Genomic DNA, 19,401 nt, shown 5'->3' on the forward strand with positions numbered 1-19,401 from the left:
CTTTGTGATCACTCAACTCGCAAAAACTACTGTTGCCATTTATAACTTAAACCAATAAATAATTAAGTACCTTCGATTTTAGGGCTTCATCAACTCCATGTAAATGAATCGTGGCAAAAAGCTCCAGGTTTTGAGCTTCCATCACATAATATGGAAGAGCCATCTTCCGATTAGTATGGCATTGTCCACTCACCCAGGCTGTGCATATTTACGGTACATATCTATTGTTGAGACTGAATATTCTTTGCAAACAATGAATCCCTTATGATGAACTGTCCACTGTCAGATTCTGTGCTGCTGTTAACTACTAACAGGTGAGAAATTTGACAGTGAACATTTTATTGTACATGAGTCATCGTTTATGAAAGGATACTCGGTATCAACAATAGTTATGTAAATACACACAGCCTGGTTTGAGCCTGGGTGACTGGACAATGCCATACACGCTAGAAGATGGTTCTTTCCATATCAATGTTGCAAGCTCCAAAGCTCGGAGCTTTTTTCCATGATTCAGATTACATGGACTTGATGAAGCCCTAAAATGAAACTTCCGAACATATGTAAAATCAGCCTTGGTGAACTTAAACTTTCAATTTATCTATAGTTGATTACTTCATTATCATTTGCATATCCTTATATTTGCTGCAAGTTTGCTTTGCGTGATAATGACTTTAGTCTCTTAGCCTTATATTACTCTACAATTTTTATAATCATTTCCATTACAATATCAGAGTACATTTGCATTTTTGTTAGTATTTTATTTAGCTTCGATATTTACTTTACACTTTCACCATTACAGCATATTTTATTTACTCATTACTTTACTCTTTGGATTTACTTCTTACATTCTTCCATCAACAACCATTTACAATATATTGTCTGCTTGATTGTTTAATACTGTTCAGTGTTTATTTTTGAATAAAATTTGTTTACAGTTAAAATCCATTCTTGTCCCATGTCACTTTTTCCCCAGCTGTCAGCTACAAATACCAGGTAGCTATTCTTTAACATTTGAAGTGCAGGCACAATCAACAACTTCTCCTCTATGTCAGTATGTAGAGCTAACCCATTCAAACTCCCATTTGGGCAAGAGTATATGTGCCAGTGAAAACTATTCTTATAGGTTTGAGATTGCCAGTCTTTGAGTTTGTCTGTATGTATATGATATGATTGTGTGAGTGTGTACTGCAAAAACTCCACAGCCGCAGCACCTACCCATTTAGTATTTAATGTACAGGTGCATCCAGAGATAGAGTAGTTTTCACAATGTGCCAGTTGTGATCCAGCGGCATTGGCGCTATTTTAAATTTTCCTGCATACCAAAGTGACAACTGTCATTTCGATATTTTTTCAATATCACAAAGAAGTCTTTCAAAATCTTATATAAAATAATTTTTAGATTCAAAGGGATACAGTCTTAAGAACTGCACTCAGAGGTCGTATGGCACCCATACAACCAATGCAAACACTGTATCCAAGGCATGACGGTGATTGATGAAAGTTAAAACATGTCTGTCATAATCTACATCGTGTAATTTAAATGTTGTAGCTATATGATGATGAGATGCATCTAGATATTGTATACAAATACATTTTTTGTAAACAGGAAACTAGCACAGGCGCTTTTCCAGCGACTGTTAACCTTTAAAAAGCACTCACAGTATGGGTTCTCCCCTGCCTCCAACCAATCTTCTTTTATCCTCAATTACTCCAAATGTATTGTTTCTCACTTTTATGTCAATCAAGAACCAAAACAAGTGAATTTTTCAAAGATTGAAGATGACGATGAAAAGAAAGGCAAAGAGAAATATGTTAAAGAGAAGGCAACAACACAGCCAGGAGGCCAAGCAGCAAAGAAGTTATCATCAGGAGCCATGCCAAGTCCATTCCTGCTACCAGGATTAGGGGCAGGAATGCCAAACCTCAAGGTAGGCACACGCTTTCTGCTTCCAACAGTGTTTTCAGTTTCAGCTTGACACTGGATGTAGTCAGTGAATCCATATAAACCATGAGGCACAAACTTCCTATAAAGTAATTCTGAAGGGATAGGCTGTAAGTTCACTTTAAGGTAGGATGCACCTTGGGGGCAGATATTTAGACTTTTAAAGCCCCCCTTTAATTATCAGATTTATCTAGTATAAATATTATTCACTTGATAAATTTTCAATGGAAAACAAAAGAATGACAAACTGTTAATGGGCTGTTGACACATTTGCTAATGTGGAACCTGGGATTGAGAAGGGCGCCTTTAAAACTTTTACAATATTCTTTTAGCCTACCACTTGTGGGTGCGCATTTTGAAGCTTATGAGATAAATGAAGTTTCCACAAGTTTAGTTTGGTGATCAGAAATTTTATTTTTCCACAATAGGGATTGCAGCCATTTTGAATTTAAAAATCTGTAAACATGAGATAATTAGTTCCAGAGACCAGCTCTGGAACTGTTAGTTTTGCTCACTTTCCTTCTTTCTTTCTTTCTTCTTTCTTTCTTTCTCTATTTCGGTTTTACTACCATAGAACATGCTATACACAAATTTGACCTTAATTACCCTGAATGCATTGCGACACGCTTATGACGTCATCGCTCAGCTCGGACGGGTTTTACGGGCATTTCTTGTTTGTTTTATGTATTTTTTATTTGGCATTGCTCAACTATCATATTGCGTTCAGTTATTAATAATTCTAGCTTTATTTCGCTTTGTTTTTTGTTGCTTTTTGATTTTATTTTTCTCTAAATACTCGCCGTACGTGGCGCTATACTGTTTCGCCCGAATGCTCATGAAACAACATGGCGGCGTATCGATCGCCTCGCTCGCACAGAGACAGAAAAGTAGCCTTTCCCTAAGTTTACAAGCGCGGCTGGGCACATCGTGTACCTAGGCGAGGTGGGTGTGCTCGAAAACGATGATCAATGCAAAATTTGGACTCAAAATCGGCTGTTTTGGGGGAGAAACTGCCCGCCGTATTTCTGAGGAGCCACCAGCGGTTTTTCCTATATCAGTCTGCGGGGCTGTGGTGGGAGGCCGTTTAACGCCGGTAACACAGCCCTGCCATGCAGAGCTAGGCATTCATAGTGAACGTACTGTCTGTCATGCACCGGCATGCGTTGGCTGCTTGTAAAAGCAACTCAACTTTCCAAGATCAAATGGTCAGTATCTTGTGAAAACAGCGACATAGCAATGAAATTGTTTTAGTCTGTGCTTTTAATCAAATGAAAATGCATGTGGCTCAATTTCACGGCCTAGGTCCGATGTTTCCTCTCGTCTGATCATCGTCGTAAATGACACGCCTCTTTACGGCAACAACTCAGCGCTACCCGTCAAGCGATTGATTTTTGCGTAGGTCAGCGGAGCGAAAATTATTGCTCTGGCTCGCGAGAATGTCGTCTGATAAACATTTCCGTGCGTCGTCGCCCCGTATGTATCTGTTGCGTTTTTACCGTACATGTAGGCATTTGTAATCTGTGTACTGTAATTCCCCGGACTGCCTTGCTTTTAGTTGTATTATGGTGTTTACTGCTATCAGCCCTGAATATTAAAATCCAAAGCACTCTTTCATTCTGCACCTATCTTTGTCACACATTCTCTTGTTTCTTCCGCTGCTCTGGTCTCTGGAACTTCGCTTTTGCTTGCAAATGCTTTCTAGTTTGTTTGTGTATTATCAAAATGTGCTCGGTGACCCCACTTTTAATTATTGATTTTGAAAGAGAATTGTTTAAAGTTTTCTTGTGGTAAGTTTAAGCAAAAGTTAAAGTCTTTCATTTTCGAGGAGCTAACTACCTTAAAGGTACACGGTCACCGTAAATTTGCAATTTTTGATGCTGTACAAGAGGATGCTGTGCAAGGCTGGGTCTGCTGAAGGCAGGAGGATGGATGTATGGGAGTGTTTCATCACAAGATGATTGTATTGCAGAGCTTGAAATTTGTTAGGGAAAATCTGCTTAATCAGCCATTTTCAAATGCCATGCAGAAAAACTTGTTTATATTGAACAAGGTTGTGTCTTCAGTTGATTCAACCTACCTTTCTTTTCTGATTTCAAAGAAATGTAAAACAGAATTTCCTACAGTGTCTTTTGAAGTGTAACAGTTTGATTTTATCATTGCATTTTCATTTACCATGTGTAAAATTTTTCTGTCCTGTGCATATCACCATGGCAACAGGATGTATTTTTAAGGATATCAGATTGACTGCTTATTTGAATACAAGTTGAGATGCTGCTAGTAGGTTAGCAGGGTACACCGGGTTTACATGTGTAGTATGTCTGTGTCTCATTTGTAATGAAATACTTCTGTGCTGTTTAAATTAAGATATGTAGTTTGTATGTAGTATTTGTGACATGTTAAAGTCGATGTATGTTACACATACATGTATGATTGTAGGGCAGTGAAAATCTATCTAATAGTTTCATGATACACATATCATTTGTGTTACATATCTTTTTGTACTCAAATAACATTACCTCATCGAGCATATTGTCTATCATCACCTGCCTATATGTAGGTTCCGTGGAGGATAAATATAAAGTCTAATTTTGTATATCTAGCCGAGTGAAATAAATTGTCAGTCAGGCTAAAGGTTAGATAAGGTAAAAAGAAAAGATAAACTGATTCTCCCTGCTTGAAATGTGTGTGTATCGTGAGTTGTCTTTAGAGACAATGCAATATTTCTGTTTGCCTCAGCTGCTCTGATAAACATGTCCTCAATGAAGAAATTGTTTGCCCGTGTATGTACCCGGTAGTGCATTTGACAAAATTATAAATTTAAAGAACTGTGAAAGTTGTCATAAGAACAGTTAATTAATTTCCATCAGTAGAAAAGAAATCAGAATACACGTACATTTGATAATAAATTTATCTTATATACAAGAGAGTTTTGCAAGCCCTAATCCTGATTGTCATTTTGTGCATCTTTATGTCATAATGGTATAACATAAAAAAGCAGGATACTTGAATAGATTAAGAAGCAACTCAACATGGTGTCGAGGGAGAATCCAGAAAGAAATTTACAGTCATGGTATGAGTGTCTCTCGATCAGCCATTATGTTCTTTGCATGTATACACCTAGAAAGTACCTCAGAGAGGATTAAGATGTGGTTCACTTCACGCGATGATGTCAGATAGTTGTGTTCGATTTAAGTGTAAACACTTGTGAATGATACTCAAGCCACAGTGATATGTAGAGAGGTTTGTTCATACAGAATATCTGCACTGCAATTTCTGCCCAGCAGCACATATAACGCATTACCTAAATTCCTACAGCAAGTCTAATTTAACATTTAAATATCAGATCAGTTAGCTTGTATAATCGGATTATTGTATTAAAGCAATTTTCTGAAGCACTTGATAACATATTGCACAACAGGAAATGAAATGGCAATTTATGCAATCCGAGTTAAATGAATGAATCTAAGATATTAATGAGAATAAATTTATCAGTGCACTGTTGTGGAATATCAGAGTGTCAAGCATTCCCATACCCTTTACATGCTCCACAAAATTACTGTATGATGAGTGTCCATAGTTTGTTTAAGAATTGGTTGTGATACAAACAGAAGTGTATTCTAAGGTGTCCCATAAGGAAATATCCCAGTGCAAAATTAGATTTGCAGGTGATTTAGAAATTTCATTTTGGACTAGAATTTGGTTACATGATTTTTAGTCCTTTGGGCCTTTGGCCCAAAGTACTAATGTGATGACGCGGCCTCTGTTGTTGCATACAGTGGGCCGTATGCTGTGGACGCAGGTATCTCAGAAACGCTTCAGTAACTTTTTCTGAAATTTGGTCTGGTGGTCACTTTGGCATGTATCTCAAACGGTCTTTTTTCTTTTTTGGATTGAATCATTTTAAAGTCACTTTTTTAGCTTTTTTGTGAAAACCACTATTTTCAATTTTTCCTCAAAACCACTGATTTGATTATTGTGATATTTAGCATGGGTGTTTGTATAGTTGAAATGCCGTCAGAAATGTTCAAAATTTGGTGATACATGCCTTGTATTATTTTTAAACAATATTTTTATCCATTTTTATTTTATATTTACTTGATTTTGACTCGCTTTCGTTAAAGCTACCGTCTGCGCATGCGCACAACTCTAGGACAAAATCTGAGTTGAAGAATCGAATCGGACGCCATCTTGTTTCTCGATCTGGGCACATTTTTTACTTTTTGAACGTTTCACTGTGTATTTCAATATGTTCTATAGTTATGAAGTTGACAGTGATGCACTTTTGCGGCTGTCGTGTATTTTTTGGTACGAAAGGCGCCTTTGATCGACTGAAGAATGATGGTACCGGCAGGCATATCAGTTCTACTGAGGAAGTAATCCACTGGCCCGCATAGGTCAGGGACTCACTTAAGGGAGAACCACTTGATTTCTGGGGGGGGTATGGAGGATTTTGAGAAAAAAAAAATTGTCACCAGGTGAAATAAAAGAAGAAAAATAAGCCTCATAACAGACAGAAATAAAAAAGGAATTGTCATAATGCAGTTGAAATGAGCAAAATTTTGGAAACTTCATTCTCATGTGTTCTTTGCTAGCATGCTGCCATAGGCAGCGCAAATGTTTTTACCACAAGCAATTCTCATGTGTTTTTTTCCCCCAGCACTTATGATATAAGCATTCACTACTTTACACCTCAGTGAACTCGATGTTTTCCTTCCCTTTTCTGACCCAAGAAATCATGTTTCAGGATTTCTGTTGCAATATCTCAATGGTACAGGCAATATCTAGATGGGACTATTTGACTTCTGTACACTGTGAAAATTTAAAAACACAAGACAGGAGTCAATAAACTAGTGTAAAAACCAATATATTATTCTCTCAACATAAATATGTTAGAAAGATTACAAGTTGTCAAAGAAAAATTGAGGAACAACAAATATAATGAAATACAATGTGTGAGCCTTGTTTCTCTGACCACAAAAGATAACATCTCCCCTGAGAACTTAAAAGGAATTGACTGTTATAAAGAAAAGCAGGTATAGTACTGATCACTGTTGATTTGCCAAAAAAGTGTTCTATAATTTAAAGTTGTATATATCACTAGACTTTCCATTTTGTTTTCATTCGTTGGAATGTAAAATGAATATATAAAACCATCCTGTGATATGTGAAACACTGGCTTAAATTTGAAAAATTGCACTGCTACTCCATTTGATAAAAAAAATTGATGCAGGTGTGACAGTTGAAATTAAAAAATGCTGTCTCTCTGACAAAAAAAGTTCCCATGCCCACTTCCTGCATACCCCCCCGAAATCAAATGGGTCTCCCCTTAATATGCGCATGCGCATATAACAAGTTAGCGTTGTTTTGCAAGGACCAGCTCCTGGCAAGGACTTTGCTGTCTTGTTTCTCGGTCTTGTGCGAATTTTGACGTTTTGAAGCTTTTAGCGTTTATTTGATGATATTTTGTAAATATGAAGTTCACAGTGATTGTATTTTTGTTGCTGTCATGTATTTTTTTGGCACGAAACGCTCCTTCGTTACCGGCGAATCCATTGCTTTAGCGAGGCAATCCCACCGGCGGCCCGTTAGTAATAGCTGGGTGAGAGCGAGGGAATTTGCTCTGTCCTTCTACCTCCATGTCATAACAAATTAGCGTCGTTTATGTTGATGTACTGTCCTTTCGACACAGCGATAACTTTAAGTTTTCTGTTGCTTATTGTGGTAATTTCCACAGTTGTGCATTGATTTTGACATCATTGTTGAAGACAGTGTGTGCTTTGGACTGTCGACAGTCCTCGTGCCTTCTTTTGACCGGATCCGGAGTCACTTGCGGTAGTAATCCAACGTAGGCGATCGAGCGCCAAAGGCGCAAGGTCGAGTGCCGAAGGCACAAGCTTGTATAAATACCGAAAGCTACGCGAGACCATGCAAGCAGTACAAGCGACTGGCGAGAGTCTATGTGTGCTTTTGTTGACCGATGTACGCGCACTTCAGAATCACGGCATAATCCGACATGGTAATTTGGCATGATCATCAGATCATACATGATCCGAGTTTGCACTTTAGCAAGGTCACGATAACTAATGTTGTTTGTTTCACTGTCGTTTAATACCTATATTTCCACTAAAAGACCATTAGAATTTCCTCCTGGCTACTTTGAAATCGTGCACTGGCATGCATGTAGTTGTCAACATCACTATGCTTGAATGTAGTAGACTCTTACTATGAATATATCGACTGTCACTGCATATTGCATATGTGTGCAAGTCACTCCATATCATATCAAAAAATGTAGTATTGCGATGTTTGAGCTGCCACAAGCCAGAATTTACAGTTTATGAGAAAGTTATCTTCCAGTCCTGTGGTAAAACTCAGTTCTACTGTGAACAAAATGCAAGCTATGTTGCATAACTATGGTGAATAACATAATATTTTGTACCTATCACCGTGTCAGAAAATCAGAAGAAACAACCACTCAGACAAACTCTGGTCAGGATGATACTGTCCAATTTTAATATTTGTCTCTCGGCACACACTAGATACTCATGACTGTAAAACAACATTTCCATATAATTGTATATTCAGTTTTTATATTTAGTTTGCTTTTCACCATATTCTATGTCCTTCCCTGCACTACATAATTCAAAATTAAATATTGTTTTTGGCCTATACATACTTGAGGGGTAAGCTTATTTAGTCTCATACATTAAAGATGCACTGTTGACCTTCAGAGTCCAAACTTTTTATCATTGTATTGTAGATAGGTGTACACTCCAAATACTAAGTACAAGTGTGGTGAGTGTAACAAGCAAATGTTTTTTAGTCAATGGCCCAAATTTATTTTCTATTTGATGGACAATAAATACATGTGTAATCAATGCCAACAATCCAGTTTAAGTAATTTGGTTTAGATTAGCCATTGTCCATTATATTACAATAGTTTGTGGCTAAATTTTCTCCCCTTCTGTATCATATAAGTTCACCGTTTCCTGTTTTAGATATTGTTGATCCTATTGAGTTCCATCTCTTATTCTTGATTCACTTTCATATTAACTTTCATTTATGTCCAAACAATTTGACTTTTTGCCAAATTTCACATTTATGGCAAATAATAAACAGTAAGGAGGCACAAAGGACGTCGGTGCCCCCGGGCCCCATGTTTAGTACTTTGTGCCCTGTGGGCACAAGGTACTAATGTGATGGCGCGGCCCAATATGGCCAACATAGTGGGCCGTATGCTGTGGACGCAGGTATCTCAGAAACGCTTCAGTAACTTTTTCTGAAATTTGGTCTGGTGGTCACTTGGGCATGTATCTCAAACGGTCTTTTTTCTTTTTTTGATTGAATCATTTTAAAGTCACTTTTTTAGCTTTTTTCTGAAAACCACTATTTTCAATTTTTCCTCAAAACCACTGATTTGATTATTGTGATGTTTGGCATGGGTGTTCGTATAGTTGAAATGCCGTCAGAAATGTTCAAAATTTGGTGATACATGCCTTGTGTTATTTTTAAACAATATTTTTATCCATTTTTTGCTCACGTGTGAACACGTGAGCATATGTCGCAGCGATGTCTGTCTGTCTGTCTGTCTGTCTGTCTGTCTGTCTGTCTGTTGGTCCATTTTCTCAAAAACGGCTTATCAGATCAGAATCAAATCTGGTACATATATTCAGTTAGCAAATGGCAAGAAGTGATTAGTTTTTGGTGGGTCTGGCTTGCATACTTTTTGCTCATTTGCATAATTAATGATTTTAGAAAAAATGGATATATATTAAAAAGAACTACACAAAATTTGATGAGATTTGCTACAAATGTTGATCACACCAAGATATATCAGCAGTGGGAACCATTAAGGGTGACATGAAAGATAAATGCTAATTTGCATATTTAATGAACTTTCCTAACTAGAGATATATGTCTGATTTGACTTGATCAAAATTAACCAAACTGGTATGTATATTAAAGATACTATGATTTAACATTATTGAAAGTCTTTTAAGCGTTTTAATTTCAGCCAATTCCTAATTTGCATATTTCATGAACTTTGTTAATTAGGAATTATATTTGAAATGACTGGACCAAAGTTAATGAAACTTGCTACATGTATTGAAGCCACTATGATACAACATTTTTGAAAGTCATTAAACATTTTTACTTCAGCCAATTCCGAATTTGCATATTTAATGAACTTTCCCATATAGGGATATAAATCTGAATTAACTTGATTGTAGTTGTTGAAACTTACTATATACATCAAAGATACTGTGATATAACATTATTGAAAGTCAAAAGACATTTTTACTTCAGCCAAAACCTAATTTTAATATTAAATGAATTTTCATAATTAGGTATATTTATCTTAATGGACTTGATCAAAATTGATGAAACTTACTATGTATATTAAAGGCTCTATAATTCAATATTATTGAAAGTCATCAAGCATTTTCTCTTCAGCCAATTCCTAATTTGCATATTTAATGAACTTTCCTAATTAGAGATATATGTCTGAATTGACTTGACCAAAGTTGACAAAATTTGCTACACATATTGCAGATACCATGATACAACATTACTGACAATCACTAAGCATTTTTACTAAAGCCACTTCCTAATTTACTATTTAATTAACTTTGCTTATTAGGGATATATATAATATGTACATTGATGATTATACCAGGTACTAGATCAAAACAATATCGAAAGTCATTTCACATTTTCATGTCAGCTTATTTAAATTTGCAATCTAATGAGCTTTCACTGCTCGGCATATATGGCTTGAAGGACTTGGCCAACGGTAATTACTCTTGCTAGATAAAGTGGTGATACAATAAGAGCAGTAAAATTACTTTAATATTTTTATTTCAGCTAATTACATATTTGTATACTTCATGACCTTTTAGAATTAATCGGCGGTGATTATTGTTCATTATGTTGATCATAATAATTTCAATGAAGTTGCAAACATGTGGCAAAGGTTCAACTTTACACATAACTTCAATATATAATGAAACACGTGAGCATTTACAGTTCATATCTGCTTATTTTATATTTACTTGATTTTCACTCGCTTTCGTTAAAGCTAACCGTCTGCGCATGCGCACAACTTTAGTACAAAATCTGAGTCTGATCAAATCGGACGCCATCTTGTTTCTCGGTCTGGGCACATTTTTTTACGTTGTGAACGTTTCACTGTGTATTTCAATATGTTCTATAGTTATGAAGTTGACAGTGATGCACTTTTGCGGCTGTAATGTATTTTTTGGTACGAAAGGCGCCTTTGATCGACTGAAGAATGATGGCCTCCGTAGGCGATAAACACCGATACCGGCAGGCATATCAGTTCTACTGAGGAAGTAATCCACTGGCCCGTACAGGGCAGGGACTCACTTAGGGAGAACCACTTGATTTCTGGGGGGGGGAGGTATGGAGGATTTTGAGAAAAAAAAATGTCACCAGGTGAAATAAAAGAAAAAAATTAGCCTGTAATGGCTTGAGAAAAAAAAATACTCATAACAGACAGAAATAAAAAAGGAACTGTCACAATGCAGTGGAAAAGAGCAAAATTTTAGAAACTTCATTCTCATGTATTGTTTGCTAGCATGCTGCCACAGGCAGCGCAAATGTTTTTACCACAAGCATTCTTATGTGTTTTTTTTTCAGCACTTATGATATAAGCATTCACTACTTTACACCTCAGTGCACTATATGTTTTCCTTCCCTTTTCTGACCCAAATAAATCATATTTCAGGATTTCTGTTGCATTATCTCAATGGTACAGGCAATATCTATATGTAGGGAGTTCAGAAACCAATATGGCGGCCGTACGAATTAAAGCACACTGTAAAAAATGTCAATTTTCAAAGTCTTTTTTTAGCAACTCTGGTCATTATTGTGCCTTCAATTTACGATATTCTTTGAAGAAAGCAAATTTACACTGAATTCGCGCTAAAAATAGGGCGTACATGCAGTTTTTAAGTCTCACTCCTGGCAGAAAAATCGCCCAATGGCTTGTGGCGCTATACATTGTATAGCACGGCACCGTCTGGTTGCGAGGTGCCTGATATAAAACGGAAAAGCGGAGGGGTAGCCAATCTGCTAAGAGCTTTTAAACCATGTATAGATGATAGCCAATAAGATAAGCTGTAAGATGATACCTGTTTAATATTGATCAGATGGCTGTAGCTGTGGGTAAATAGAGGTCAAAGTTTTTGCCGAACGATTTGAGATTCATAGCCGGTACGTACTTTTTTTAAACGAACAATTTTGAAAAAATTAGCATTTTAATTATCATTTGAGTCGATTCCTTTTTCATTTTAATTGACGAGCTACCCTTCCGAATTAAATTTTAAAAAATGACATCGCGAGTGCACCGGTATCACTCGAGAGGTCGGTCGAACATGGCGGCCGATGAATAATAGTTCAGTCAGTGTGCGTCGATGTCCTGGCGATCGTTCGCTTTAGCATTGAAAAATTCGTCATCAAAGTGCATATTTATAAGACTTGAACCGATTATACGTATTTTTGATCAGTGTGAAATTATTAAACGTTTAATTTTTGACTGTGCGATAAGAAATATTAGCGACGTGTACAGAGAAGGTCAGGTACCCGTTTTGTTTACAATTATATGGCATTCGGAAAATTTAGCGGCTCGATCGTATCGTCATGGTTGCTAGCGAAATCACAGAATAATGGCAGAAACCTTCAAACTCACTGTCAACGATCCCCAAACCCGGAAGTGATGTTACGTATACTGGGAGTACTACAGTTGTACAGTAATATGTAAAAAGTGTTCTTTCCCAAAGCTTTTAGTTTTTCAGAGGTTTTTCTTTTCTTTTACGTCAGAAATGTTTTCAGATAATTGGATTTAAAAAGATGTAAAGTCAAAGACAGTTGATTAATTTATTTGACATGCTATTTTTTCTTCATATAGACAATGGAAACTACATATAAAATAGTTGACAACATCGACCTTTTATTGTCAGGAGAGACTACTCTTGCAGAATTAGGTTTAGCAGATCCTTTGACAAACGATCTCCTTCTTAACATTCATGAGAAGTCTTCAAGCCACAGGTAGAAATATTCAGAAGTCATTGCCAGAGATCATCAGATTATTTGAGCCTACTATCAGCTTACCATCTAAAATTAGTAACTTGATAAAGAAAGTTAGAAAGAAGATTGATAGTGCTAGGAAGGAAGGACATGAAGCTGACGTGATGCAAAGTAGCATTCCAGTGACATACTCTCAGCCTCAGCTATGCTCTGTTTTCTTAGACAAAGATATCACAGCTGACACTTTGAAAACATGCAGTTTTGTCGAGGGTAAAGATTACACAATCACAAATTTGGAAGTTAAGCATATACTTGAGTTGAGGACTTTTCTAGTAACTCAGAACTTGCCCTGGAATTTTGCTATGAGCTGGCTAGAAGCTTTCATACCAGGAAATGAGTTAAATACAAATGTTCATGCAGTGAGACAGCAGTGGTCGAGACTTCATTACCAATGTATGAAACCAAAGAACATGGGGCCCGGGGGCACCGACGTCCTTTGTGCCTCCTTACTGTTTATTATTTGCCATAAATGTGAAATTTGGCAAAAGTCAAATTGTTTGGACATAAATGAAAGTTAATATGAAAGTGAATCAAGAATAAGAGATGGAACTCAATAGGATCAACAATATCTAAAACAGGAAACGGTGAACTTATATGATACAGAAGGGGAGAAAATTTAGCCACAAACTATTGTAATATAATGGACAATGGCTAATCTAAACCAAATTACTTAAACTGGATTGTTGGCATTGATTACACATGTATTTATTGTCCATCAAATAGAAAATAAATTTGGGCCATTGACTAAAAAACATTTGCTTGTTACACTCACCACACTTGTACTTAGTATTTGGAGTGTACACCTATCTACAATACAATGATAAAAGTTTGGACTCTGAAGGTCAACAGTGCATCTTTAATGTATGAGACTAAATAAGCTTACCCCTCAAGTATGTATAGGCCAAAAACAATATTTAATTTTGAATTATGTAGTGCAGGGAAGGACATAGAATATGGTGAAAAGCAAACTAAATATAAAAACTGAATATACAATTATATGGAAATGTTGTTTTACAGTCATGAGTATCTAGTGTGTGCCGAGAGACAAATATTAAAATTGGACAGTATCATCCTGACCAGAGTTTGTCTGAGTGGTTGTTTCCTTCTGATTTTCTGACACGGTGATAGGTACAAAATATTATGTTATTCACCATAGTTATGCAACATAGCTTGCATTTTGTTCACAGTAGAACTGAGTTTTACATGCAAGATAACTTTCTCATAAACTGTAAATTCTGGCTTGTGGCAGCTCAAACATCGCAATACTACATTTTTTGATATGATATGGAGTGACTTGCACACATATGCAATATGCAGTGACAGTCGATATATTCATAGTAAGAGTCTACTACATTCAAGCATAGTGATGTTGACAACTACATGCATGCCAGTGCACGATTTCAAAGTAGCCAGGAGGAAATTCTAATGGTCTTTTAGTGGAAATATAGGTATTAAACGACAGTGAAACAAACAACATTAGTTATCGTGACCTTGCTAAAGTGCAATCTCGGATCATGTATGATCTGATTATCATGCCAAATTACCATGTCGGATTATGCCGTGATTCTGAAGTGCGCGTAAATCGTCAACAAAAGCACACATAGACTCTCGCCAGTCGCTTGTACTGCTTGGTCTCGCGTAGCTTTCGGTATTTATACAAGCTTGTGCCTTCGGCACTCGACCTTGCGCCTTTGGCGCGCTCGATCGCCTACTTGGATTACTACCGCAAGTGACTCAGGATCCGGTCAAAAGAAGGCACGAGGACTGTTGACAGTCTAAAGCACACACTGTCTTCAACAATGATGTCAAAATCAATGCACAACTGTCGAAATTACCCAAAATAAGCAACAGAAAACTTAAAGTTATCGCTGTGTCGAAAGGACAGTACATCAACATAAAACGACGCTAGTTTGTTATGACATGGAGGTAGAAGGACAGAGCAAATTCCCTCGCTCTCACCCAGCTATTACTAACGGGCCGCCGGTGGGATTGCCTCGCTAAAGCAATGGATTCGCCGGTAACGAAGGAGCGTTTCGTGCCAAAAAAATACATGACAGCAACAAAAATACAATCACTGTGAACTTCATATTTACAAAATATCATCAAATAAACGCTAAAAGCTTCAAAACGTCAAAATTCGCACAAGACCGAGAAACAAGACAGCGTCGGTTTGATTTTTCAAAGTCCTTGCCAGGAGCTGGTCCTTGCAAAACAACGCTAACTTGTTATATGCGCATGCGCATATTAAGGGGAGACCCATTTGATTTCGGGGGGGTATGCAGGAAGTGGGCATGGGAACTTTTTTTGTCAGAGAGACAGCATTTTTTAATTTCAACTGTCACACCTGCATCAATTTTTTTTATCAAATGGAGTAGCAGTGCAATTTTTCAAATTTAAGCCAGTGTTTCACATATCACAGGATGGTTTTATATATTCATTTTACATTCCAACGAATGAAAACAAAATGGAAAGTCTAGTATATATACAACTTTAAATTATAGAACACTTTTTTGGCAAATCAACAGTGATCAGTACTATACCTGCTTTTCTTTATAACAGTCAATTCCTTTTAAGTTCTCAGGGGAGATGTTATCTTTTGTGGTCAGAGAAACAAGGCTCACACATTGTATTTCATTATATTTGTTGTTCCTCAATTTTTCTTTGACAACTTGTAATCTTTCTAACATATTTATGTTGAGAGAATAATATATTGGTTTTTTCACACTAGTTTATTGACTCCTGTCTTGTGTTTTAAATTTTCACAATGTACAGAAGTCAAATAGTCCCATCTAGATATTGCCTGTACCATTGAGATATTGCAACAGAAATCCTGAAACATGATTTCTTGGGTCAGAAAAGGGAAGGAAAACATCGAGTTCACTGAGGTGTAAAGTAGTGAATGCTTATATCATAAGTGCTGGGAAAAAAAAACACATGAGAATTGCTTGTGGTAAAAACATTTGCGCTGCCTATGGCAGCATGCTAGCAAAGAACACATGAGAATGAAGTTTCCAAAATTTTGCTCATTTCAACTGCATTATGACAATTCCTTTTTTATTTCTGTCTGTTATGAGAATTTTTTTTCTCAAGCCATTACAGGCTTATTTTTTTCTTTTATTTCACCTGGTGACAATTTTTTTTCTCAAAATCCTCCATACCCCCCCCCCCCCAGAAATCAAGTGGTTCTCCCTTAAGTGAGTCCCTGACCTATGCAGGCCAGTGGATTACTTCCTCAGTAGATGCCTGCCGGTACCATCATTCTTCAGTCGATCAAAGGCGCCTTTCGTACCAAAAATACACGACAGCCGCAAAAGTGCATCACTGTCAACTTCATAACTATAGAACATATTGAAATACACAGTGAAACGTTCAAAAAGTAAAAAAATGTGCCCAGACCGAGAAACAAGATGGCGTCCGATTCGATTCTTCAACTCAGATTTTGTCCTAGAGTTGTGCGCATGCGCAGACGGTAGCTTTAACGAAAGCGAGTCAAAATCAAGTAAATATAAAATAAAATGGATAAAAATATTGTTTAAAAATAATACAAGGCATGTATCACCAAATTTTGAACATTTCTGACGGCATTTCAACTATACGAACACCCATGCCAAATATCACAATAATCAAATCAGTGGTTTTGAGGAAAAATTGAAAATAGTGGTTTTCACAAAAAAGCTAAAAAAGTGACTTTAAAATGATTCAATCAAAAAAGAAAAAAGACCGTTTGAGATACATGCCAAAGTGACCACCAGACCAAATTTCAGAAAAAGTTACTGAAGCGTTTCTGAGATACCTGCGTCCACAGCATACGGCCCACTGTATGCAACAACAGAGGCCGCGTCATCACATTAGTACTTTGGGCCAAGGCCCAAAGGACTAAAAATGAAGATGATTGTAGAGAGCTTCCTTGGTCGTCGTACAAACTGCTATGAGAAAAGTCAGTAATGAAGGAATACATGTAGCTAGTGAGAGGTCATCCAGCAGAAATACCGATGAAGTGGAATGTGATAACAGAGATATGGAGAAGTTACTAGGGAACATAACAAGCAGTTTAGCAGATAGTTACAGGGAAATAAGTCAGTTAACTCAGGCAATGGAGAAATGTCAAAGGATAAATTAGCTGCAGAAGAGAAGGCTAAAGAAATTGATACTTTAAACATTAAGTATAGACAGAAGATCTTTAATATTACAATGTTGAAAGAAAAGCTTGCATCTTTAACACCCAGAAACTTTAATAAAGATTGAGGCGATGAGATGACAAAATATCAGAGCTGAATAGACAAGTGGAAGAGAAAAATGAAGTGATAAGTGAATTGAAAAAGAAAACACATGAACTGAACAAGACATTAGAACATATATTGAAAGAAAGAAAACCTCCAAAAAAAAAGCTTCTGGAAAAGAAAGGTCATGGAAATGAAGGAGAATGACACTAGAGTGCAACAGGTGGAAAGAGAAAATAAATGAACTTGAAAATGAAAATCAGAACTGAAGGAACAAATTGACGAGAGAATTGAAATGAACCAACAATCAAAACATTTGACAATGGCAAATACACTGACAGTATTCGTCAAATATATTATGATCTGCTGTCTCACAACGTGTCGATAGAAAGCTGCTCAGCTATTGTTAGATCAGTCATTAAAAATCTTGTAAATGTTGACATTGATAGACTACCAAGTAAATCTCTGATATCCATGATGCAAGTTGAGGCACTGGTAGTAGCACAAGCACAGGCAGCATCTCAAATTCTTGAACATCACCAAACAATACCTTGCACACAGATGGGACACGCAAGAAATTTGTTGACTATGCCGGACTTCAAGTGACCCTCCCCAATAAAAAATCTTTTCACTTGGATTCCAGGAATTGCTGAGTGGGAGTGCTGATGACTACATATCAGCAACCATTGAAACTTTTAAAGAGCTCAGCGAAGCTATCAGTGAGGATGATACTGATAGGCTATCTGTGTATGCTGAACTTCTTTTGCACAGTAAGAACATAATGAGTGATCGCCACATAGTAAACAGAAAATATAAAAGCAAATTAGAAGAATTAAGGGGGACTTTACTATCAATTGTTGATAAGAACTGGGACAAATTAAATGAATCAGAGAAACAAAAGATGCAAGGAGTAAATCACCTGTTATGCGGTATGCATGTGCTCACTAATATGGCAACAGCAGTTTGTACATCCACTAAAGTGTTTGAATCTGACAACAATCTCTCCTGAAAACAGACAACACATCACTTGGAAATGAATCACACTGTTTTGCACTTCTGTACCAAGGCTGGCAAGGTTCACTGATGCGGGTGTCAAAGTCTGGGGTATATACAGATTTTTCCCCTTACTTGGATGAAGTCAGTGAGAAAAAATTTCTTACCACATTTCAGCACCACAGATTTAATATTGCATTTCATCAGGGAGCAGCAGTGTATTATCACAGAAATCACATCGCAGACTTTCTGAAATCAGGACGTTGTCAGTCATCCAACCATTGATCAGTACAGTTGCTGCTGTGTAGATGAGGAACTTGTTATGGCAGAGTGTCGAGCTCTGGGCATACTCGATAAATTAGTCACTGGCCCACTTATGCGTTTGCTGGAGAGAACAGATATCAGCTACTATAACATGAACATCCACTGGTTGTGGTTGAAAACATGTCTAGCTGATAATGCCATTGATGCATCACCACTTGTTAATCAGACAGTTTATTTAACTGACACAACAATCACAAAAGATGAACTGTACTTTGAGCTTTTCCCAACTGAGCACAATATTCCTTCTGATGCACTGACTGCAAATGTCTTGCAAAATTTTTGCAAGTCCATGTTACCAGTTGTAGAACGTCAACTGGGAAATCAATTGCCAGGTGGGTCAGAAAACCAACCTGACTCTTCAGTAGTAAGCCAGGTTGCAGGTGCACCTCTCACAAATGTCAGATCTGAGAGTGACTTCTCAGATCTGGACCGACAAATCCATAGGGCACCACAAAGAGTAGACTTGCCAAATCAGGTATAATATGCTTTAGCAGAAATAAAACCACATCTTACCTTAGGCAACTACCACATCAAATCAGGAATAAATACTTAAAATTGCAAGAAAATCAGCTCCGCAACGTAAAAAAAGAGAACAAGCACATACAAAGTATCTGAAAATGAAACGCCTGGAAATACAGAAAATGAGAATGGAAAAGAAACTGAGACAGTTACAGAGAAAACAGCAGAAGAGACAACAAATTGACCATAGGATAAGAAATAAGTGGGGAGTCTGGACAAATGAATTAGAAGTAGATGAAAAGTTGAAACAACTGAGTCAAGCACAACAAATTAAAGCACTAAAAGACCAAATTA

The 19,401-nt window shown here is 36.9% G+C and overlaps 2 protein-coding genes across 3 annotated transcripts in view; one reads left to right on the forward strand and one right to left on the reverse strand.

The window, feature by feature from the left end:
- Window positions 1–19,401, reverse strand: part of LOC139123893 (ubiquitin-conjugating enzyme E2 Z-like) — a 446,060-nt gene that overhangs the window by 112,602 nt on the left and 314,057 nt on the right. The window lies entirely within an intron of this gene.
- Window positions 1–19,401, forward strand: part of LOC139123706 (uncharacterized) — a 49,053-nt gene that overhangs the window by 21,884 nt on the left and 7,768 nt on the right. For both annotated transcript variants that reach the window (XM_070689867.1, XM_070689868.1), the window contains exon 2: window positions 1,747–1,928. Coding sequence is in view for 1 of the 2 variants with exons in the window: in XM_070689868.1 (XP_070545969.1) it covers window positions 1,875–1,928 (54 nt within the window). In the remaining variant the exon portion in view is untranslated. The remainder of the gene's footprint in view (window positions 1–1,746; window positions 1,929–19,401) is intronic.

This window comes from Ptychodera flava (assembly GCF_041260155.1).
Source record: "Ptychodera flava strain L36383 chromosome 23 unlocalized genomic scaffold, AS_Pfla_20210202 Scaffold_23__1_contigs__length_28996876_pilon, whole genome shotgun sequence".
In the NCBI taxonomy this organism is placed as follows: Eukaryota; Metazoa; Hemichordata; class Enteropneusta; family Ptychoderidae; genus Ptychodera; species Ptychodera flava.